The sequence below is a fragment of the Crocuta crocuta genome, unplaced genomic scaffold (assembly GCF_008692635.1).
Source record: "Crocuta crocuta isolate KB4526 unplaced genomic scaffold, BGI_CrCroc_1.0 scaffold339, whole genome shotgun sequence".
NCBI classification, from domain to species: Eukaryota; Metazoa; Chordata; class Mammalia; order Carnivora; family Hyaenidae; genus Crocuta; species Crocuta crocuta.
Window position 1 is genome coordinate 2,995,465 of NW_027530357.1, and position 23,083 is coordinate 3,018,547.

The 23,083-nt window shown below is 49.3% G+C and overlaps 1 protein-coding gene across 1 annotated transcript in view; it reads right to left on the reverse strand.

The window, feature by feature from the left end:
* Nucleotides 1-1,517: 1,517 nt before the first annotated feature.
* Nucleotides 1,518-23,083, reverse strand: part of SRRM4 (serine/arginine repetitive matrix 4) — a 264,517-nt gene continuing 242,951 nt past the window's right edge. Inside the window, 5 exon segments of the mRNA XM_077765934.1 lie at nucleotides 1,518-1,845; nucleotides 3,727-3,867; nucleotides 4,528-4,638; nucleotides 5,336-5,539; nucleotides 10,080-10,384. Of these exon segments, the coding sequence (XP_077622060.1) occupies nucleotides 1,518-1,845; nucleotides 3,727-3,867; nucleotides 4,528-4,638; nucleotides 5,336-5,539; nucleotides 10,080-10,384 (1,089 nt within the window).

The following is a 23,083-nucleotide window of genomic DNA, read 5'->3' on the forward strand; positions in this document are numbered from 1 at the left end:
AGTGGGGATTTTTTTCCAAATGTTTTCCCTGGGGTGTGAAGGATGAAGAGTGTATGGTCCCTGCTTCCCCACAGCTCGCTCCCCAGTATCCAGAGCTAGGGGACTGCCCTCCTCACTGTCTCCCTCCATGCCCTGCTGCTGTTGCCATTGCAAACTTGACATTCACCCACAAGGCTCCGGAAAGCCTGTCAGCTGGTGAGGGGGGTGCCCAGGAGTTTATTTTAAGGATCTTCTCCCTCACACCCCTGTTCTTAGTGCCTTCTGTGGGCGAAGCAGCTGGTGGTGTTTGCGTGTCAGAGATCAGCTTACCCATGCTGCCCAGCCCTGGGTAGGGGAAAGGCAGGGTGAGGGCATGAATAACAGTGGGGCTTGGGCTGACAGGAGGCCTCGGAAGCTATGGAGAACCCAAGCCCCCGTCCCCCCAGACTCTCTGGATTTGGGTCTTTCCGCCCAAACCTGAGCTACTATGCCCCCCTCCCCCCATCCCAGCAAAACTCCTGAGAGGCAAAGGGGGTGGCTTAGGCTGAGGGTGGGTGAGTGGATGGCTCAGCCGCATTGGGTGGGATCCGGGGTGTGGCAGTCTGGGCAGTGGGGAGGGGACAGGCGGGCTCCAGCTGGAGTCTAAGGCCAGACTGGCTGGCGCTGGGGACTGGCGNTTGGTGCCAGCCAGTGGGGGCTGAGGCAGATTTGGGATGTGGGGCTGCAGAGCAAGCTGTCCTGACTGTCCACTGTGTCTTTTCTCGGTGAGGTTCGGGGGCTAAAGGCTGCCTAAGCCACGTGCTGGTCTCTCCGTTGCTAGAATCGACTGGACTCCTTTTCCTGACCGTGCCAAGACACTGGGAGCAGCCGAATGACACTTGCCCGTTGCTTCTACAGGCACAAGCAGAGAACCCATGTCCTGTCTCCTGACACTTCCTATCAACGGAAACGTCCAGGTCCCCTACTCAGGTCCCCTTCGATCCCCCTCAAATAGCCTTCGAGCCTTTGCTTGGGCCTGTATCGGGAGGTGAAAGGCTGGACACCCTCTCCTGGGCCTCACTGCTCTTGGTTTCCGCTCATCCCCTCCCACCCCGAGAGGGTCCACACACGTGTAGCCATGACCGGGGGGGAGACTGAGGGCAGGTGTGATGACTGACTACTTGCCTCGCAGACACATCCTGCGAGCAGTGGGTTAGCAAAACTGTTTTTCCTGGCCAGGCCCAAACCTTTGGGTCCTGAACCCATTGCTTCTTACACAACCTGGAGGGTTTTTGTGCCAACAGTGGATGGTTCTCTCCATATGCCCAGGCCTGAGTTGAGCCCCTGGGTGGTGCTGGTGGGGGCTCCTAGCAGCTTCACACAGAGGCCGAAGCCCCCCGGTACCTTCGTTTCCTCCTCCCAGGAGAGCAGGAAGGACAGGGTCCAGGAGCCCTCAATGTCTGTCACCAAGGAGAAGGCAGGGAGGGCAGGGAGAGGGGGAGGCCGGCAGAGGGAAAGGGGCCCTCCCCCAGGCAGCTGGCTCAAGGGCGGACCCTTGTTCAGCGCCTCGTGCTGGAGTAGCTGCCTGCTGAGCTGTAGCTCTGGCTCCGGCTCCGGGAGCCCGGGCTGGGGCTGCGGGAGCCTGAGCTGCTGCTAGTGGGGGTCCTGCTGCGGCTGCGGCTGCGGCTGCGGCTCCGGCTGCGGCTGCGACTGCGACTCCGGGTCCGGCTGCGGCTGCGGCTGCGACTGCGACTGCGGCTGCGGCTCCGGGAATAGCTGCGGCTGGCGGAGCGGCCGCTGCTGCTGCTGTACCAGGAGGAGGTGCTGCTGAGGCTGCTGGACGAAGAGGGGCTGGGCCGGTAGTAGGGGATGGGGCGCTTCCGGGCACTGCGGAGACCAGAAGGAGCTCGCTTGAGGGCCAGACCCCGCCCAGCCTCGACCCTGACCGCGCCTGCCCGGTCCCTGGGGGAGAGCGGGGTAGCCCAACACTTCCCAGGCCCTTAAGGGGAAAAACACTCTTTTTAGGCTCCTCTCGCCGTCCTGAGACCGTCCGGGGTAAGGTCTCAGCCCTAGCGCTGGTGTCTGGAGGAGTGATAACCTCACTTTTTAACAAAGCAAGCCTGGGGCTCAGATCCTCCAGCTGGCGACGGAATCTACGTCTAGACTTTAATTGCAGTTTTGTTTTGCTATTTTTACTTTGACTAGAACCTTCTATTTATGCTAAGAGAGGCTGATGTTCCATTTACTATAGTATACTGTGCTGTATTGCTTTTGAATTAGACCTGTCTGGACCTCTAAGCAAGGGCCTATCTATTTAAAAAAAATTTAAGGAAACAATAGTACACTTCCTTTTTTTAAATATATTTTTTTAATGTTCTATTTATTTCTAGGAGAGAGAGAGAGAGAGAGAGCGTGAGCAGGGGAGGGTCAGAGAGAGAGGGAGTCACAGACTCTGAAACAGGCTCCAGGCTCTGAGCTGGCAGTCAGCACAGAGCCCGACGCGGGGCTCGAACCCACGAACCGCGAGATCATGACCTAAGCGAAAGTCGGACGCTTAACCGACTAAGCCACCCAGGCGCCCCCAATAGTACACTTCCTAAACAGACAAATCGAAAGATGCTGCTGGGTGACTGAAGTTTGGGAAACACTGAATGGGTTCATCAAGATGGACTATTTGAGTTGACTAAGGAAACAAGAGAGCCTGTTAGGAATGACATTTTGTCTTCCTCCAAGTCAACCTCAAGGCCGCCTTTGGTCAAGGCAGTGGGTCCAGGACTCCCTGTGTGCCAGGGTGATCTGTGGGGTATCTGAGAAGGTGATGCCATCACCCCCATCTAATTGTTTGGGGCGCAAGTTCTTTTCCTCCTCCAGGTCATCCCTAGGGAGGAGGAACCAGGCAGATGTGTCTGCCCCGAAGCCCCACTCCTGCCGGTCTCTGGAAGGAGTAGCTGGCCCTTGAAGGAAGAGCCCAAGCCATCGCCAGGAGCCAATTTTAGGGCAGCACTCAGCCATCCTTCCAGCTTTCAAGGCCTGAGAAATTTGGGTCCTCTCAGACCTCAGGCTTCTCTTCTATGGGTTTTCTCTGCGAAGAGCTTACCAGTTACAGAAACCTTATCCACGCAGTCTTGACCATGCAATCCATGACAATGGCACACCTCAGGTTCTAGTGTTCTGCATTTCAGTTTACAAAGTGTGTTCACACCTCTGTGCCCCCTTTCATTTCATTTTCATGATACTCCCGGGAATTAGTATTTCAGGGGTGAGAACGTTTGGAAAGTGAAGAGACTTTCCCAGCTCATCTGGAAAGTGGCACAGCCAAGAAGGCACTCCACATTCATGCTCTCCCCCTCTAAGTCCCTTTGGTTACCCAGACGACCCTTTTGCCCTCTCCCCAGTTGGTGCAGGGTACGATCAGGGTCTACTAAAGCCTGGCATGTAGGTCTCAGGGTGATCGGTCTCCACCGGCTGACTCCACCCCCAGGCATTGGCCCCGCCGCACTGCTTCGGCCCGCATTGGCCGCCACGTCCCCGCGCTACGCCCCCTGGCTCCGCCGACCCTGGCCACACCCCCTCGGCCCGCCGGATTCCGCAGGCTGGCCCCGCCGCTGTCCCAGGCACCCACCCGGGCCCCTCCTTTAGGGTCCCGCAAAGTGTGTCTGAGCTCCCACAATCCTGAATTCCAGCTCCAAGCGGATACGGGGAGAGGCCCAACGGTAGGAGGGGTGGGACTGAGGGTGAAGGTGGGCACCCCGGCGCTCCTGGCCTCACCTGGTTATCCTCCGCGCCTCCAGGTGGCTCGGGGAGTCTCTCCGGCGCTTCCGCATGGGCGAGTAGGACCGCCTTCTCCGGCGCGCCCGCTCGCGCTCGCGCTGCTGCGAGTCCTTCTCGTTGTACTTGGGGTCCCGCTCCCTGAAGGGGTGCGGGGGTTATTGGGACTGGCTTTCCCGCGTGAACGCGTGGGACAAGGGCACTCACTGCCTCCCACCTGTGCCCTTCACCCCACTGGGGGAGGTGGCGGCTTCCTCCCCGGGCCCCAGGGGGCTGTGGGTGCGTACTGTGGGGGTAAGGTTGGGCGTGCGCAGGGGTGTCAGCCTTCGAGGGTGGGCATTACAGGGGCGCCGCTGCTGTGGGGGTGAGGACGTGAACGTCAAGAGGGCTGCGGTGCAGGCGTAAGAGCTGGGGGCCCTGAATACGGGGAAGGGTAGGATGAGGTGTGTGAAGAGGCTGGGGTGTGGCTGGCGGTACATCATAGCGGGGACGTTAGGGCCCCCAAACATCCCCTCCAGCGAAGACGAAAGACACTCCGAGGTTGCTGGGTCGTCTTCCCATCCCTACCGGTGCAACGCCAGACTAAGGGGGACCAGGGGCAAGGTTGGGCGACGCTCCCGGGAGGTGAGCGGGGGGGCGGGCCCTGCGCCTGGGGGCGGGGCCTGTGCCTGTGGGCGGGCCCTGCACCTGTGGGCGGGCCCTGTGCCTGGCGGCGGGGCCTGCACCTGCGGGCGGGCCCTGCGCCTGAGGGCGGGCCCTGTGCCTGGGGGCGGGGCCTGCGCCTGGGGGCGGGGCATGTACCTGCTCGGGCTGTACCGCGAGTAGCTGGGGCTGCGGCGCGATCGAGAGCTTCTGCTGGGGGGGCTCCTCTTGCCAGACTTGGAGGAATAGCTGGAAGAGCGCGAGTAGGACCTGCGGGAGAGTAAACAGTTCCCGAGGGGCCTGCTGGGCTTCCCCGGGGCTGTCCCGGAAGTGCAGGCGTTTATTCAGCTGGTCCTCAGGGGGTGACCGTTTTCTTTCCGGACGCCAGGCCTCGGAACCTGGCCCTTTCTAGAGAATGAAGTTCCCTCGCATTTGGGCAATCAGTCACAATATTGACCACTTCCTCTGATTGGATGCTTACTATCTAAGGCTTAATAGCTGTGTGACCTTGGGCAGGTGATTTCACTTCTCCGGGCCTCTGTTTTCTCATTTATAAAATGGGGGGGTAAATAATCCTACTTAACCCTGTAGAGTTGTAAGTGAAATGAGTAAATTAGAGTAAATCACATACTGCACAGAGCCAGCACACAGAAAGTGTTAGCATGTGTCAGACACTGAACTAATGCTCTTTGCGCATTCTCTCAATCCTCAACATATCCTAGGGTTAGGATATGCCTCGGGAAACCGAGGCATGAGAGGTTAACGTTTTCATTTTGCGGATGAGGAAACCGAGCCTTGGAGAGGTTATCTGAGGCCAAGGCCACCAGCTAGGAATGGGAACACTGGGCATTCAAAGTCAGATCCGTCTGACTCCTTTCACTGGTGGGTCAAAGGATATACCCCATTACCTTAACTAGCTCCCTAAGCACGAAACGCGTTGCAGAACAGAGGTCAAAACTGCGCTCACCTTTTTCCAGAGGAGGTGGATCGGCTTCGGGTGTACCTGGGGGAGGCCCTGGGGTTTGGGGATCGGGAAGAGTGGCTGGAAGAGCGGGTGCTGGCATAGGAGGGGCTGCGGGAGCACCCTCTCATGGGGGAGCTCCGGGCTGTGGCTGGGACCAAACCAGACTTCTTCACCTCTGCGCATTCCAGACATGGCGACTGAAGTCCTCTGCAGATGTGGGAAGAACACCTGTTAGCACGGGCCTGACCTCTCGTCTGGAGGCATCTCGAGGTAACGCTCCTCTCCCTACCTTTGCCCTGGCTGGGGTGCCCTCAGAAACCCCTTTCCACCTATTCCCATCTTACTACCTCTGGAAAGACTTTCCAGGCCACAGATGGTAGAGGAATAGGGATAGAGGGGGATGCATTCCACAGGGGGCACTTCAGAGTATTTTAAGTCAGTGGGCATGGGCAAATTGGTAAATGACATCAATTCACATAGGGAGAGATTTATTCCCTTTTGAATCTCTTTCAGCCTATTTGATTACATTAATGAGAGACCCCAGGTTGGGTACTAGTGGGCTTTCCACCATCTCTGAAACACTGGCAGTCTCCCAGGCCTGGTGCTCAAGAGCCTTGGGCAGGCAACTGTTACTAACAAGAATTAAATCCACTGTCTTTATGTATTTTCATATAAAAAGCATGTATTTTTTCAGGTGCTTTCTATTTAGGATGAGTGCTATAGATTTTCTATGTAAGACAGTAGTATAAGTTTCCTTACATAAAAAAGTGAGTTTATTAAGGTAAATAAGAGTCCCAGTAGTACAGGGATATGATTAAAATTAAGCAGGTGCCATGTAGGTGATTTAAGTTTGGGAAACTTGGGTGTAGCCCATTTGGCAGATGGGGGAATTGAGACCCAAAGAAGAATGATGGATTGTTCAAAATCACCCAGTGGCAGGGTCCTGTCTTCTGTATTTCCACCCTGTCTAGAGCCATGTAAAGCTCCTGTTGGATTCTCAGTAAGGGCATGTTCATTTGGCTTGGGCCAAGAGTCAAGTTCAAATCACATTAATAGAGTTTCCAGGCTTGTCCAGCCCCTGCTCACACATCCAATCTCAGTTCTTGGCATTTTCCTCACTTGACTCCAGCCATAATGGACTACTTGTTCTTCCTGGACTATCCCTGGTTCCTTCCCTGTCTCCAGGCCTCAGAACATTCACACTGCCTGGAACCTTCCTTCTTCCCCTCCTCACCTGACAACAATAACTACTCATGGTTCAGGTTTTAGTTTGACCTCACATTTTCTGGGAAGCCTCTTTTGACATCCCCCTAAGTCTAGTTGGGTGACCTCCAATGTGTTGCCACAGCCCCCAGCCCCTTGGCTTCCCTGCTCCCCCCCCCNGTCACTGAGCTTGAGGGAGAGGACTCATGTCTCTGGATACTGTATCCCAGCACCTTGGACAGAGCCTGATTCATCTGTCCTAGGTCATGAATAAATAGTTGTGAAGTAAACATTTGAGCCTCTTAGTGTCCTGGGTGCTAAACAAGCATCACCTTTTATGATCCTCCCAACAACTGGCACTATTCTCTTCAGAAGGGCTAATTACTTCCTCACTCAGAGTCTCAAACCCTCATCTATCCAGCTCCAAAGCCCATGCCCCCTCCACTTCATCAGTCTCCTACCTTCACCGTTGAAGGTTCCCTTGATTTAGAGCCAATGATACTCTTCCATTCAGCCCTCTGTTCATTGCTGATATGACATACATAGCCATGACTTTAGAGATCATTTATATTTCAAAATGAAAGGCTGGGTCTAAATTATTTAATTTGGGTGTCCACATAGATCCAATTAAACAGGTAACTGCTAGATGGCTCTCAGGCTTTAGCCTTAGTTCTATGACAGTTATGTGTTTGAGTCTGGGTGCTGGGCCTTATTAACTGAGTTTCTTAACTACTCTGAGTCTCAGTTTCCCCATCAGCTAAAAAAAGGTCTATAATAATGCCTGTGCCATTAAGGTTCAATGAGAAATCAAGGAAGATTGTCCATGGCAACACTTCGCATGGCACCTAGCATATAATTAGGGCTCCACAAATGTTAGCAGCCATTATTATTATTGTGATTGTTATTGCCATTCTGTTTTCTTCTGCCCTGAAGTATATACGTAGACACCTGTCCTTCATCTCATCTGGGGACATCACTGCCTGTTCTTGGAGACATTTGACATTTGTTCTGACCCAGTCCTGGCTCCCAGGCAGGCTTGGGTGTGAACTGAGGCCAGAGATGTCCTGGGGCAGGCAAACGAAAGGCTATGTGTGGATTCCAACTTGTCTGTCCAGGACTGAAGTGGGCTCTGTGCTGGGGAAAAAGGTTGTTCGGTCCTTGAAGAAGCCATTAACGGCTTCATGGCTACGGCTTTGGCTATCATTCTGAAATCTTGGCCACTTTGAACAAAAGCAGACTCCCACCCCCAGAAGAAAGAAGACCCCACTGTTAGCATGGCAGAATATACTCGCAAATCTTTTCCACCCCTCCTGCATCTCTGCATCCGCCCCATCAATTATATGCTCCTGAGGAAAGGGACCTGCCATTTTCGTATCTCCAGCACCAAGCTGAGTGGCTGGCATACAGGAGGTGCCTGAAAACTAGGAGAGGGATTAAGTAACTGAATGAATGATACAGAGTAAATGATCAGCAATTTTTACTAGCTATTATTGTGACATTATCCTCAGTGATTAGCATTTTGCTGTGATTTCTTGAATGAGAGAGGGGGTAATGAACTAGAATTACAGCTGGCTCATAAGCAACTGCATGGAAGGGTTTTCTGCAGAAAAACTGCATCTAGGAAGTGTATTAAGACACACGTGTGCACACAAACACATAAACTGCACACATGTACACACACATACACGCTGCAGGTATATGGGAACCCTCTGTACTTTCCACACCCACAACCTCCCCCGCCATTCAACAGCCCACACCAGAGTGATACATTTGTTACAATCTGTGAACCTCCGCTGACATCATTATCCCCCAGAGTTCAGAGTTTATATTAGGGTTCACTCTTGTGAACTCAGTGGGTTTTGACAAATGTAAAATATGTTTCCACCACTGCAACGTCACACAGAATCTGTGTTCCACCTGTTCATCCCTCTCTACCCTGTAACCGCCCCCCCCCCACTAATCTGTTTACTATTTTCATAGTTTTGCCTTTTCCAGAATGTCAGATAGTTGGAATCATACAGTTCGTAGCCTTTTTAGATTGGCTTCTTTCACTCAGTGTTACACGTTTCAGGTTCCTCCCTGTCTTTTCATGCCTTGATAGCTCATTTCTTTTTAGTGCTGAATAATATTCCACTGCCTGGATGGACCACAGTTTGTGTATCTCTTCACCTACTGAAAGATGTCTCAGTTGATTGCAAGTTTGGGCCATTATGAATAAAGCTGCTACAGACATCCGAGACCAGGAGTTTCTGTTGCCGCAAATTTTCAATGCACTTGAACGTTTTTAAATGACAGTTGACTTTCAATGGGTTTAATGTTAGACTTTCTCCTGAGATTAATGGTAAAACTGACATTTGCTTTTGCCTGCCCAGCCTCTGTCCCTCTTTAAAAAATTTTTTTTAGGGGCGCCTGGGTGGCNGGTTTTTAAAAAATATTTTTTTTTTTGAGAGAGAGTGCAAGAGAGCGAGCTGGGGAGGGGCAGAGAGAAGGAACAGGATTGGAAGCAGGCTCCATGCTGTCATTGCAGAGGCTTATGCAGGGCTCAAACTCATGAACCATAAGATCATGACCTGAGCTAAACTGAGCCAAAGTTGGAGGTTTAACTGAATGAGCCACCCAGATGTACTTGCCTCTGTCCCTCCTGTTATCAGGACCCTGACTTTTCCTTCAGAGAACCAGACCTCCCCCTGTAAGGGTCCCCTCCCTAAGGAAAATAAAAACAAAAAACCCTCAAGGCAACCTGGCTATACGCGTATATGACAACATCCCTCACCACCTTGTAACATGAGGCCACTGAATCAGACTGCGTGTTTATGTGTTACCATATATGGGAGACAAAGAAGTAGAAAATATATTTTAAAAACTACGCCATGTGGCACTTAGGACTCAGTTCTTTGGGTACAAACCCAACTGAGCGGTGCCAGCAGGAATAAAGTTGCTTCCTGGAAAGAAAAGCCTTGGTGTCACGATTCTCTGTGTGGGAATCCTGCTACACCCCAAGTTTCTTGTATGTGGGGAGACCACTCATTAGCCCTGATGGTAGCGTGTGACAAATTCATGCCAAAAGCACAGCATCTCCTGGGCCGGAGTGATTGGTCCGAGGGTGGGCAAATGACCCAAGATGGGCCAAGCAGAAACAATGAGAATCTGCCCTGGTATTTTGCTGACATTTTTGGGAAAGGCAGTTCTGCTTCCATTGGCTGGCTAAACTGATAGAACGGTTGGCATATGTGCCCATCCTTGGGAGGGTCTGCTTGAGAATGAAGCCAATAGAGAGGGAAGCAGAGCTCAGAGATGTAATGGGAAAGACAGATTCTCAATGACATACTTTCCAGCCCCTGGATCAGCTGTACCTGAAGCTGATATTCTTGGATGTATATATTTTTAATTATGCCCGTTTGAGTTTTCTCTCTCTTGCAAATCAAAGACTCCTGGGTTAGGAGTGGGGAGTGGGTCGGTAGAGGGCTAAGGTAAGAGACTGGAGCTAAGGCAGGACCCCCCCCCTGCTCCTTGCCCCCCCCAACCACAGCCTAGGTGCACTAACCTTGACTCTCTGCCCCTGCTGGTGGGGGAGAGATTCTCCAAAGTGGCCCCCTTGTTCTGGGGTGAGGAGGTGGTGAAGGAGTTCCCTGAATCAGAGGTGTTGCCACAGTTGAGTTCTCGGCTCTTGTTCAGGCCCCCACTGGGGCTCCCCTTCTCTTGACCCCGTGACCTGGCTGAGCTGATTTGCGTGGAGGGTGGCGAGGAGGTGTCATTGCCTGAGTCATACTCCTGGGAGCGGCCTCGGGAGGTGGTGAGCGGGCTGGCTGTTTTGGTAAAGAGGTCAGCTGCAGACCCCGACCCAGTGATCTGAAAGCAAAAACACCCGTTGGACACTGCTGATTGCTGGGCCTGTGCTCTGTGTCTAAATAACCAAGAAATGTTTACCGTCATGATGCACTGTAACGAAAGGAAAGAGAGAGAGAAGAGGAAAGAAGAGACGCCAAAAAACAAAAGCACAAATTCCTGAAAGAATACCACAGAAAGGAGATATTTTTTTTTTACCCCCTGCTAGAATAACTGGAAGATTTAGGTATCATGCAGAGAAAAGCATGCGGTCCAGATTAAACAAAAGATAAAGGAAATTATACAAAATTTAATTTCTAATGAATTAACTCAAACAAAACACAACTCAATCGAAAAGGGGGGGTGTATAAACACCCTTAACCTAAAACAATAATAAAAATAAAGGAAGGGGGGAGGGGCAAAGAAATGGGGCAATGGACATGGAAAACATATATCTTGGAACTTAAAAAAAAAAAAGATAAAGCCAAAATTTTAAACTTCAACCAAATCCTCAACGAATTTGACCTTTTTTTTTTTTTTTTTAAAGAAAAAAGTTCCCTGAATAGAACCCTAAACAAATATTGCATGGGGAAAAGAAATGAAATAAAGAGAGTTTTTTTTAAAAATATAAAGTCAAGGTCACAAAATGACATTTTAGTAGTTTTCAACTAAAGGGGAAAAGAAAGGGGGACAAAAAAAATGGAAGTCAAATAGTCTGACTGAAAACAAATGAAAAAAAAGCTCTCTACGATTATTTGTGTGTGTCCTTTTCCCCCTGGAGAAGGTAGCTAAGGCTCTCGAGTGGCTTCTAATAAATTCTCTCATGTCTTTGCGGATTATATCCACTTACCAAGCAAGAGTTCCTCCTTTAGTAGGTAGGTAAGGTGTAAGAGAAAGGGAAGAGCGGGCAACGTGAGTCCATCATTAGAGTCGAAAATGACAAGAAAAAACACACACCTTTCTGCACACCCTCACACTTGGCCCTCAGCTTTGAGTTTTGGTTTTTCAGTGTTCCTAACAGGTGAGGCATCAGATCTGTTTGGTTTTTCTCAGCAAGGGGACCTCAAGGCCATCAACACTAACCTCAGCAGTCCCTTAGTGCCCAAGTTGGATCAAGAAACCCTTGCTGGAAATGCAGTAGGGGCCAGAGCTTGCCTCTGTCCGGGGGATCAAGGTCGCGAGGGTGTGCTTGTGGCAAAGGGCTTTGGGAGGGGCTTGGACATTTGGATTTGGGGTGAATGGGGATGAGGAGGGTTTCCCAGAGTGCTGTTTGGGTCAGAATTGGGACAGATAAAGGAGGAAAGGAGGTTGGACCGGCCCTTGGGAAAGCAATGGTGTATGTGTTTAGAAGCACAGGGGACGGTTTCCTTAAAAGGTTTAGACCAGTGTCACAGCTGTGATTGACACAGTGGGTTTGGTCTGGCCCCTGCTGGCACTATTGCTTATTTGGCTGTGGGCGAGAGGAACGTTTGCCCTGTACCTCCTCCAGCCATAACTGTCCTCATGGGGCAGGAAATCAGGAGGGCACTACCTGAAAACCACTTCCCCGGAGACCACTTCATGGGTCCCGAGATCCCAGAACTCTGTTTAAATGGCCCCTGGGCCCCCTTCCAAGGTGTCTGCAGGCTCATCCATGGATCTATTCTCCGGGGGACATACCATGCTTTAGGTGTGCACACCCTTAGGTCCAAGGGTGACTATTTGGACAGAGCTTAGATGTTCAGGCTGAGGCGCCCATGTGCATGTGTGGGAGGCCCATCACCGTGTTGGTTGGTGTAAGAGGTGGGAGGAGAAAGGGAGAGACCAGGGCATTGCGGCAGGTACACCGCCCCCACCCCCCACTGCCATGTCGCGGCCAGCCACTCTGAGGGGTCTGAGGTTCTAAATTCCAACCTGACTTTCCAGATCATTTTGAAGGTATGTTTGCCAAGACAGGAGAACATATTTTGTTTAGGTTTGCTGGCTTGACTTCATAAACATTTAGACATAGAGTATGTAGGCCTCCTTCTATACTCTTGTCCTGGGGCCCACAAATATCAGTGAGGCCTCACTGTCAAGAGCCTGCTTCCCCCCACCCCTCATTCCAGGCACCTTGGGCCTAAAAGGAGTGGGACTTTTGGGCTTTCTTAAAGGACCTTTTGTGCCTTCTTAGCAATTGGTCAGGAGGGTGAGACATAGAGACACCAGAACTGTGAGAATCACAGCAAACCCTGGCAGCTCAGGATGTCAGCATCTAGACTGCGGAGGCGGAACTTTCTTTGTGGCTTCTCCTAGGAGAAGAGGCTTTGCACACAGACAAGGTGATGGTCCAGCTTTACCAAGTTCTCCCCAGCACAGCCTCTGCTTTGTCTGGTGAGCTTTGCTTTGGGACAAGGGACCTCAAAATGTCGCTCAAGTGGAGTTTTGTTGAATGAGAGACTTTAAGAAGAACGTAAAGGCCCTATTCTCATTCAGCTTCCCCCTTTTGTCTTCCCATTTGTAGTTATGGATGCTGTATCTTTCCCACCTCTGGGAGTTCAGTGGCAACATAGGCATTTCTACCATCTCTGTCAGGAATGAGAAAACTTCATGGGATCTGATGGGCTCTCAGACTGGAGCCTGGTCCCAGGATGGATGCAGAGAATCAGGCAAGCCCTTTCTGGGGAGAATGAAGCTATACAATAACTCAATGAAGGGGCCTGTGAGTATAATAGCTTCCATTATCTATCCATTGTAACTGGCTTGTCCCCTGGGGCATCCAGGCTGGCCTTCCTCTCCCCAGGTACTTGTTCCCAGCCCTGACTACCACTTTCAAAGCATCTGCCCTGGTGCATCATGGGTCCCCAATGGGCAACTATTTCCTGAGTGTGAGGCCCCTCCAGGCCAGTGGATACAGAAGGGGATGTTGCCCTGTTTGCCTTCTCAACCCCATGCTCTGAGCTCACAGAGACACTTACAGCATGTCTCCACCCGACCATGACTATTATCCACATGTAACTTGTGCAATTAAAACTGAGAACTGTATAAGGCATCATGCTTTTCCATTCTCTCCAGAAAACAGAGATAAAGGTCCTCTGAAATGTTCTCATTGGGTTGACTCTGGTGCCTGAAAATACCAACATCTCTGGCTTGTTTAAATGTCCCATTTCTTGGGATAAATATAAATTCTTCGAAGTGGATGACAGTATCCTTTGCAACCCACCCCTGAGTACTTCACAGACCTCATCTCTTCCACATACCCCACTGTGGCCCCTACAACCTATGCCGATCGGTTAGAGTTTTCTTGGCTTTGCCACCACAATCTTGCTCACCCAGGCCCAAGCCATTTGCACATGCCATTTCCTCTGCCTAAAATACTCTTCCCCATTACTCCATTTCACGTGGCTAAATGTATACATCCTCAAGGTTACAAACCACATCCTCTAGAAAGCCTTCTAGAGGCCTTCCTCTAGAAAGCCTTCTCTAATCCCCCAGCTCAGGATAGCACAACAGTCCATAGTTCAGTCATTCATTTGATCTTTCATTCATTTACTCCTTCAAAAACAAGTGGCTTCTGTGTGCCACAGCACTGTTACTCAGTGGGGTAGCTTCTTGTTTTATTTCCTGTCTCTCCATCTGAATGGGGGTTTGCTGAAGGCAGAGGCCATGCATGGCTAGTTCAGCATTGTACCCAAGTAACTACCAGTTCCTGGCACAGTGTAGGTGCTCATTAAATCTGGCTGAATGAATAAAGCTGCTCCATAGTCCCTGGAAGGCCTGAGCTCAGAAGCCTGGGCTCTTCCTAGCCTCATGCAGTGGTGAGGATGGCCGAGTGACCAGGCCCTGCTGAGGCCCAATGGGGCAACTGGTAACTTTGGGAACTTGATGGCTTTTTAAAGGAGGGACCGGCCTCCATCATATTCAAAATAGTCTAAAAAAAACTAGGTTGATTCTTAGCTGAAGGTTGGTGTCTCAAGCCCTGTCTTAGCTCAGGGCTGTCTGTGTGATTGAGAGATAACCTCTAGAACTGAGTTCTTGCTCCAGGCCTGTGGCAGAGAGAAGGAATCACCCTCTGTTCTTCCTCTCCTTCTTGGCCCTCCCCAGACTCACCACCCTTCGAGAAAGCACATGGAGGCTCTGTCTCCACATTCTCAATGGCATTACGTTCCATGCTAAGGTAAGAAGCTCTGGATCTGAGAAGCCTTCCAGACCAAGTTATGTTTGGTGTCCTTACTTCCTTTCCACCTTCTACTACTCTGGGAGGTCAGCTTAAAAAATGGACTGGGCTGGCCATTTGCACACAAGGGGGCTGTTAGCCCATATAGTGACTTTGTTCAGATTACAAAAAGGTTCTCCTCCTGGGTCAGGAGTAAGAAATAGGCGCTTTCTCTGGCCAGACAGATTAGAAAAAAGATACACCTTTCTCTAGGCTGAAGCAGCCCATGTCAGTATTCACGGTTGCCTTGGTGAATGGAGGGCAGGTGGGGTTTGATTCCAAGATGAGTCACTCATGTACGGGGCTTAACCAGCTGTACCATGGCATCCTTAGTAGGCACTGAACATACAGATCTTCTGACTCTATTTGATCTGCTTAAAGGATTACTCTGTGGATGGGGGAAGAGTTGGGAGCCCAAAGACATTCATTCCTGTTTCCTTTGGCTTAACCCTATTTGGTTTTGTCTTTACAAGCCTTGATGGGGCCTGTCTCTATTTCCAGGTGAAAGGAACATTTTAAGAAACTCATTAGAGACGTTTGGATAGTCTAATGGCCTCTTAGTTTCAGACTCCACCTTTTCCAGAGCTATCCATTCACCCTGCACAAAGAACAGGAAAGCTATTGAGGGGAGCCAAAGGTAGAATGTGTGTGTGTTGGGGGTGTGTGACAGCCATGATCATGCAAAGGAGACTTTTAAGTCATGGACATCATGATAGATAGACAACAGAGGCCTCTAAGTTCTTGTCTCCATCCTCTCATCTCTGAGTGGCTCTGTCCTAGACAAATACTCACTCATATAAGGTCCAAACAGTTGTCCACCCGATACTGACATGACAAGATGGCTCCTACTTGTTCCTCATTTAGATAACAGGCTTCACAAAATTCATCTTTGGGAATCTCTCTTCTGTGTTATTAACTGATCTTTTCCCCTGTCCTTGTAGCTAGGCTACAAAATGGTGCTCAGACCCACCATGGTCCAGTAACAATGCCCTCATGGGACCAGGGGCCCCTGTTTAAGACCTGGCATAAAACTCTTTCCAGCTTGGTGTAAACACTCAGCCCCTGTAAGATCTGCTTAATTACCAGGTGAAAAAAACATCTGTCTTAGTATGGATTATTCCCAAAATTGAGACAGGAACTTGAATGCTAGTATATCTGACAGGACAGGGAACTTCTGTAGGGGAGTGGAGAAATGAGGTGTGGGAGAGGAGGAGCCAATGAAAGATGGGTATCACAAACTGGCTACCATGGTGGGCAGCCGGAGGACCCTGGGGAGCAAGCGAGGAATTGACTCCAGAGTTAATCCCAACCAAGGAGGGAGCTGGGGTATTATGCACCAATTCCCCACCACTCATAGTTTGAAGGCTGCACCCAGGGTGTGTCAGTTCTCTGGTATGTCCAAACTGCCACATGGCCAAGCAAAGCGGTCTTTGGTGGCCAGAGAGCATCTTCCAGAAGCTGGAGGTTGGCTGTGTGCCCTGAAGTGGAGAGGGTGAAGGGATAGAAATAAACAGCGTCTGCTTCAACACCCCACATCACCATTGGAAAATGGACAGGCCAAGTTATGTTTTGTTTCAGCTATGTTTTCTTCACTTAGTATATATGTGCTTAGTAGGGAGCCTGCTCGACAGTGAATCTGAATTAACTGCCAGCGTTGTCGAATGAGGCAGTTTCACATAACAGCTCAATCTCTGGTTTGTGCCGAAGACTTAAGATCTGACAGCATTGGGTCCACATTCCTGCTCGCTAATAATTGGCTTGAGAGAACTGCAGCTGTCCGTTTTAGGTGGGGCATGAGTTTTTCTGGCCCCCAGTCCCACAGGGTCGCAGTTGCTTATATCAACTAACTACCTGGCCCCTGAGACATCTGGTTGGTGACCCTGTGTTCTGTTTGTTGCTACCCTGACCGTGCATCCTGTATGCACCATCTCTCCTTGCCAGAACTATTAAATAGATTTCACCATCTTCCTCATCTCAATCCTTTCCATCCCTCTTAGACTTCTGTCAATGGAAGAAACTAGGAGACCAGAGCCATTAGGTCATATCCAGACCCTGGAGATATTACAAACTATTTCCTTCTGAGTCAGGATTACCAATCTCAGATTCCCGCCCCCCCCCCTAAGAACAAACTAGATTTGTGTATTTCACAAATCTATGGCCATTGGGAGAAAGCAAACAAGTATTTCCCCTTTATTCCCTTGGCCCCCTCCAATGTGAAGCTCTGGGTTTTTTTTTCTCTTGGACTCATAAGCTTGACTCATCTCCTCATTCCTTAATATACTCCGTGTTAACACTTGGGTTTTTCTAATAAGTAATTAAATCCCCCTACCACAAACTCCAGCTCCGGGCGTTTCACTGGGAGTCTCTCTCAGCCCTCCAGGGAAGCCGGCACAGTTATTTATTGTTTTTGTTTCAAATCATTATTTAATCAAGAATGGAGGAAAAAAGGCAACCTCTCACTTACACTTCAAAATTTAATTTCAGCTGAATCCTGAGATCAAGAGGGAGCACGGCCTAATAGGTTACAAAAATACAATCAAGAAGAGAATTCCAATTAAACTGAACAAGTCCATTTACTGAGCTTCAAATGGCCCCATGGAGAGAAATGGCTATAAATTCTTTTCTCCTCCCTGCCATATGGGGGACTGGAAATTCTCATGTGAATATAGAGCTGCGTGGCAGAGCTTTTAGCTAGAGGGTTCTGGTTATTCCTTTAAAAAAGAAAATCCTTTTGTTTCACAAAGACATTAAATTTATTTTCCTTGCTGTTGTACATCTTCCTTTGTATACTAATTAGGAAGACAGCAAAAGAATGGGTTCATCGACTTTTGGGAGTTCCTGTGAGAACAGGCGGGATGTGGGGACAGTGGGAAACACAGTCTTTCAGGGCTGGGGTGATCCCGCAGGGCGATGCACTGCAATTGACCTTGGACCCAAGGAGTTGGTCCAACCTCCTCTGTCTCCCCCACCCCCTCCCCACCGCAGGAAGCTGATGGGGGATCACAATCCTCCATCATACCTTTGAAGCCCCTCCTGCTGGCTCCCAGCCCACCAGTTCTCAAAACTCTCTATGGATCCAGTCAGGCAAATTTTGTACCAGCCCATATTGAACCGGAGAAAATTAAGTTCAATGTAATGAGCTTTTCATCCAGCTAAATGCGTTTGATTTAAGGACTCATTCTTTCTTCGGAGGCTTGGTCACTACTACTTCTTCTGGTGGTCAGAAGTCACTTAGGTGGCAGAAAATGGTGGTTTTCTTTTATTCTGCACAGATGTGGTAAAAGTTGACAGTGCCATGCCACTTTCCATTAAAAAACAGCAACAACAAGAACCAACCAGAACGGGTCCTGCAGATGCCCGTCTCTGCCCTTCCTCTGCATTCTGGTCCCTCTCTTCTCTAAACCACAGTGAATGGTGTGGCCTGTGGAGTCTCTCAGCTGAGCAAGAGCTCGAAAGGCTTTTGCAGAATGTGCGAGAGCCTGGATCAAGGGTCTGAAGACCCGGGCTGCTATATGCTTTCCCTTAGCCTTCTTTTCCCTGTCTGCAAAATGAGATGCATACCTCCATCCTGCCTTTCTCCTAGGCTTGTTCTGAACTTCACCTCAGACCGTGGATAGGATTAAGCTTTTTGAACCCATCACATCTGGGTTTATTAGGAGTAAGCTTAATAAAACCACTACGATGACAAATAATAATACTAGCAATGATTACGTATTGAGTGTTGGTTATGTCCCAAGCATTGGGCTAAGTTTCTCATACAGAACTGAAAGTGCATGAGGGTAGGATCCTTGCCTGTCTTATTCACTCATGTTCAACCATTGCCTGGAACAGTGCCTGGTATATAGTAGGTGCTGAATGCATATTTTTTAAATGAATGAACACCTCAACTCACTCTATCCTCACAACCACCCTATGAAGTAGGTATGATTATTAGCCCAAAGTACAGATGAGGCATGGAGGCCCAGAAAGGCGAAATGACACAAGGGAAGTCTTATAATGAAGCACATGGACTCTGAGGTCAGACTTTCTGGGTTTGGATCCTAATTTCTCTATTTCATTTAGCTCCTTTTCACTTAAGTGTTTTAGGCCATGGTTTCCTCAGTGGAAAATGGGCATCTTAGTGAAAGCTCCCTTGAAAGGCTTATAAGAAATAGATGAGGTGGCACATGAAAGAATTCAGCCTAGCACCTGGCTCATAGTGGGTGCTCAGTTGGCATTGGTTGTCGTTACCCAGGGTCTCCCAGGGAGACAAGACCATGAACCCCAGAGTCTATAGATCTGCTCCAAAGCCCATGTCTTCATCACTGCCCCCTACTGCCTCCTCACATTAACAAGTTTCATGAGGCCTCTTTCATGGACCTTAGGTTCTTTCTGCTCCCATTCTACCTTCTCCTTCTCCTCCACCTCCTCCTTTACCTCTTCTTCCTCCCCCCTTCCTGTTCCTTTCCTTTTCCTTCTCCTCTTCCTCCTCCTACTCCTTCTTCTCTTTCTTTTCCCTCTTCTTTCTCTTCTTTCTTTTCCTCCTCTTCCCCTTCTCTTCCTCCTCCTTCACCTCCTTCCCCCTCTCCTTCTATTTCTCCCTCTTTCTTTCTTTCTTATGGTGTTTGCAGGGTTTTGTTGGCAAGGAATACAAGGCAACTGTTCGCCTAAGCTGGAGGCAGAAGGAGGGGAAAAGGAGCCTGTCCTTCTCCTTGGTCTAGCTTCCACTGTAGTCAGCCCTCGTCCAGATGCCCTCTCCAGTGAGGGCAGATTCAGCAGAGAGCCCCATGCCATCAGGGAAAGGGACTGGCCAAGGCTTGGTGCCACCAACCTCTCTGTCATCCAGTCGGTCCTCTGGCGATGAGAGTAAGCTTCTGAGACATGAGACATGATTCCTGCCAGCTCCCCTTCCTCCCAACTGGGCCACCTACCTAAGTCACTTCAGCTCTGTGAGCCTGTTTTTCCTTCTGAAAAATGGTGATAATAGTTGCTTCTACCTCAAAGAACTATTTTGCGGATCAAATGAGAAAAAAAACCCAACAGCTGTGTAAAGTATGGGATATTTTCTCATATTACTTTACTTTTGTTCTAACAAAAGTGCCTGGCACATAGTAATATTTCCCCCTCCCTTTATTCATCAGCCATCTCAGTTGGGTGGACCCATCCTTCAAAGCCCAGCTCATATGTTCCTTTATTTGTAAAGCCCTGTCAGGCACCAAGACAACACTGGTCCTTTCTCTGTGGTCTTAACCACATACTGTACTTTTCCATCACCACCATAATCACAATAGTCAACAACTGGTTAAGCCTGGATACTGCCTCATCCAAAGATAGCTGGCCTTGATACTGAAGGCTATCAGGTATCACTCTTTAGTTGCTGAACTATGAGAAAGTCCAGAGGTACCAGGGGAGGGAGGGGATAGCTTTGCTGACGTGGGGGTAGGGTGGTGACAGGGTCTATTAACCAACTAGTATGAAAGTTTTTGAATATTCTGACAACTAAGGAGAAGTGGTGCTCATTGACTCAATCTCGGCCCTAATTACACTTCCTTCCACTGTACTGCAGCCTTCTGTTGACTACCAGGCTGAGCTCTGGAGTTCAGGAAGAGTGTTTTATTCATCTCTGTCTCCCTGATGCCTTGAACAGAGATGGTTGAGTGGAGATAAAGAACATGAATGAGGCTGTGAAGGGTACCTAAATCATCTCCTTGGGACCCTCCATTTGGATCTGGGCTCTGACTGAGCAAGAGGGCTTCAGGTTATCTTTAGCTCACCAACTAGGATTTCAATAAGACACAACCCTGAATTTGCATATTCATGTATGCAAATAGGCCCCCTGGATGTAATGTGCCAGTCCTTGATTTTTTAAAGAGCCGTGCATATGAAATACCTGCAGTGGAGTGTGGTGGGAACCTTGGCACAGAAGACCCTTCACACTCAGGTTCCTGCTTATCCCCAGAACCCCATCTCTTGCCCTGGAATTCTGCTTCCATCCCTAACTCCAGGCCTCACTTCCTGCTTCCTTTGGCTGATTCTTGCTCACCACTGGTTTCTCAGTTAGTTGTTGCTTTCTCTGCCCTAACCTAATGCTAACCCTAATTCCTTTCCCTGCCTGCTACCTCCCACCCCATCTCAGGATCTCTGCTTCATTGTTGTGTATTGTCTTTTACAGTCTTTACCTTGTCTGTCTCCCTCACAAGAAAGCACAGACTGTTCTATATTCACTGTATCCCGAGAGCCATGGCAGGGCGGACCCTTGATAGATTATTTTGTGGGTAATTGGTAGATCCGAATGAATGATTGAAAGGATTCTTCAAGGGCAGTGACTTTGCTGTTCTCTATAACAGGGAGCTCAGGAAAATGTTGGGGCCAAGACTTTCGGGAAACCTATGGTCCAACCTGGCAGCTTCATCTACCTCTGCCTTTTGCAAGAGAGAAGAGGAGAAAAGGTCTAGCATGGAGGGCACTCAGAGAGAGTTAGACTTGGGGGTATGTGATGCCCCCAGAAGGCAGACAACCATGAGTAGGGTGGGGCAAGCCTTTGGGGCTGCAGCTGCTGTTAAGGATGGAGGAAACTGAAAGCAGAGGAAGCAGAGGCCCTGGCTCTGGTCCCAAGTCCTGCAAGGACTAGCCTGGGCCTGAGGCCATACTGTTATTACTACCTCTGCTCCAACTATTACCAGTGCTGCTACTATTCTCATTGCTCCCTTTCTATTTCCATGGTTACTATTACTGCTGCCACTGTTATTAGTAGTAGCATTTCTGTCTTTACTTTCATTCTAACGAAAGTGCCCGGCACATAGAGCTCTCTCTATCTATGTGTTACAGTCTACTTTTATTTACATTAACTCATCCCATCCTTATAACATACCTCTCATAAGGCATGTCTCACTGTTCTCCTCATTTTGCAGATTTAGAGAAAACTGAAGCACAGAAAGTTTATGTAACTCGCTCAAGGTCCCACAGTTGGTAAGTGCAGAATCAGTCCCGGAAAGCTCTGGTCATAACATCCACTCATATTTGTTGAGTTTTCCCCCTGTGCCAAGCACCGGGCTCAACAGTTTCTATTACTACTTTGCTTTTGTCTTAACAACAGGGTTTTTGAAGAAAAGACTTATTATCTGCATTTTTTTAAAAAAAAACAGATGAGGAAACCGAGGCTTGAAAAGGTTTAAGTAACTCTCCCTAGCTCAGAGCCAGGACTTGACAGCATAAGCACAGCTCCGTGTTTTGAACAAACTCTAACTTGCCACAGCCCACGGAAGTCATTCCTCTTCTCTGAGTCTCAGTTTTCTCTTCTTGGAATCAGGGTGCTGAGCTCGGTGAGCTCTTAATGCCTGTCCCTTCTAGGTACTGATGGGCTTTCAGCTCCTCTGAGAGGGGTTGGACCCATGGGAGACACTGAATGTCAAGAACCAATAGCCAAACTGGTTCCTTACAAGCTGGTGCGGGAGGACCGCACATTTTTGTGTTTTGTTTTTAGTATCATCCAGCCTTTTGCAACATCTTGATAGGCCTGGTCTGTTAGAAAACCATCCCAGGCAGGGAATCAAACAAGCCAGTTGCTCCCAATGGCCCTTTTTAGTGAGGGTCAGTTGGGGCCACCAAATGGGGTGCCACAAATACCAGGGAAAGACAAGGTGATTTTTACTCATTTAAATTCTTATGGCTCTTCTTGCTTCTATTTTAAACTGATTTCTAACTTTGCAACAATTCCCCTGGGAGACAGATGAGCTTGGCACACCCCTTTTCCAGGTTTGGAAGCCGAGGCTGGGAGGGGTAGAAGGAATTGTCCAGCTAAGCCAAAACTTGCACCCACCCAGGCCTCCACACTCTCTGCCATGCTGGGAAGACCTTTTATAAAACATCACTGGAATCTGCAAAATACTCAGCAACCGCAAGGCACTTCTATAAAGGGGGGAGGGAGCTGAGAAAGTTATGGATGGTTCCAGCTAGGCAGAGGATTTGGACAAAATGAGACCTTGGTGATCCAGGGTGCCTTGCCTGGTAAAGAAGAGTTTCCCAGAAGGCACTGCAGGTGATAACTTGTATCAACCAGGCCCAGCTAGTGTTTATCATGGCCTTCCCTTCCTGCAAGCACCCTGAGCTTCTCCTTTCTTTCACCTGAAATTTTCAGATTCACTCGTAGCTAGAGGAGACCTAGACTGTAGTCTAGGTCAACGCTGCATTTCTTCCTGTTTGTGTATCTGTGCCTTGAGCATCAACAAAAGGCCTTCACATACTTTATCTTATTGGATGCCCCAACAGCCCCATAGGCAAGTGGTACTACTTCAAGTTTACCAATGAGAACACTGAGTTTCAAAGAAGTTAAGTGGCTTTCCCATAGCCACACAACCAGCAAGCAACAAAGCTAGGACCTGAGTTCAGATCCAACTCTAAATCCCTTGCTCAGGAAACTTCCTGGTGTCAGACTGTCTGAAGTCACATTCCAGCTCCTCCTTGTTGCCTAAAGGAGCGTTACAGGATTCCGTTCAATGCTGGGTTGCTAAATCGGATTCACTCGTGCTTTGCCCTCTGGCTTTACCCCAGACCGTAATCTCTCTGAGCCT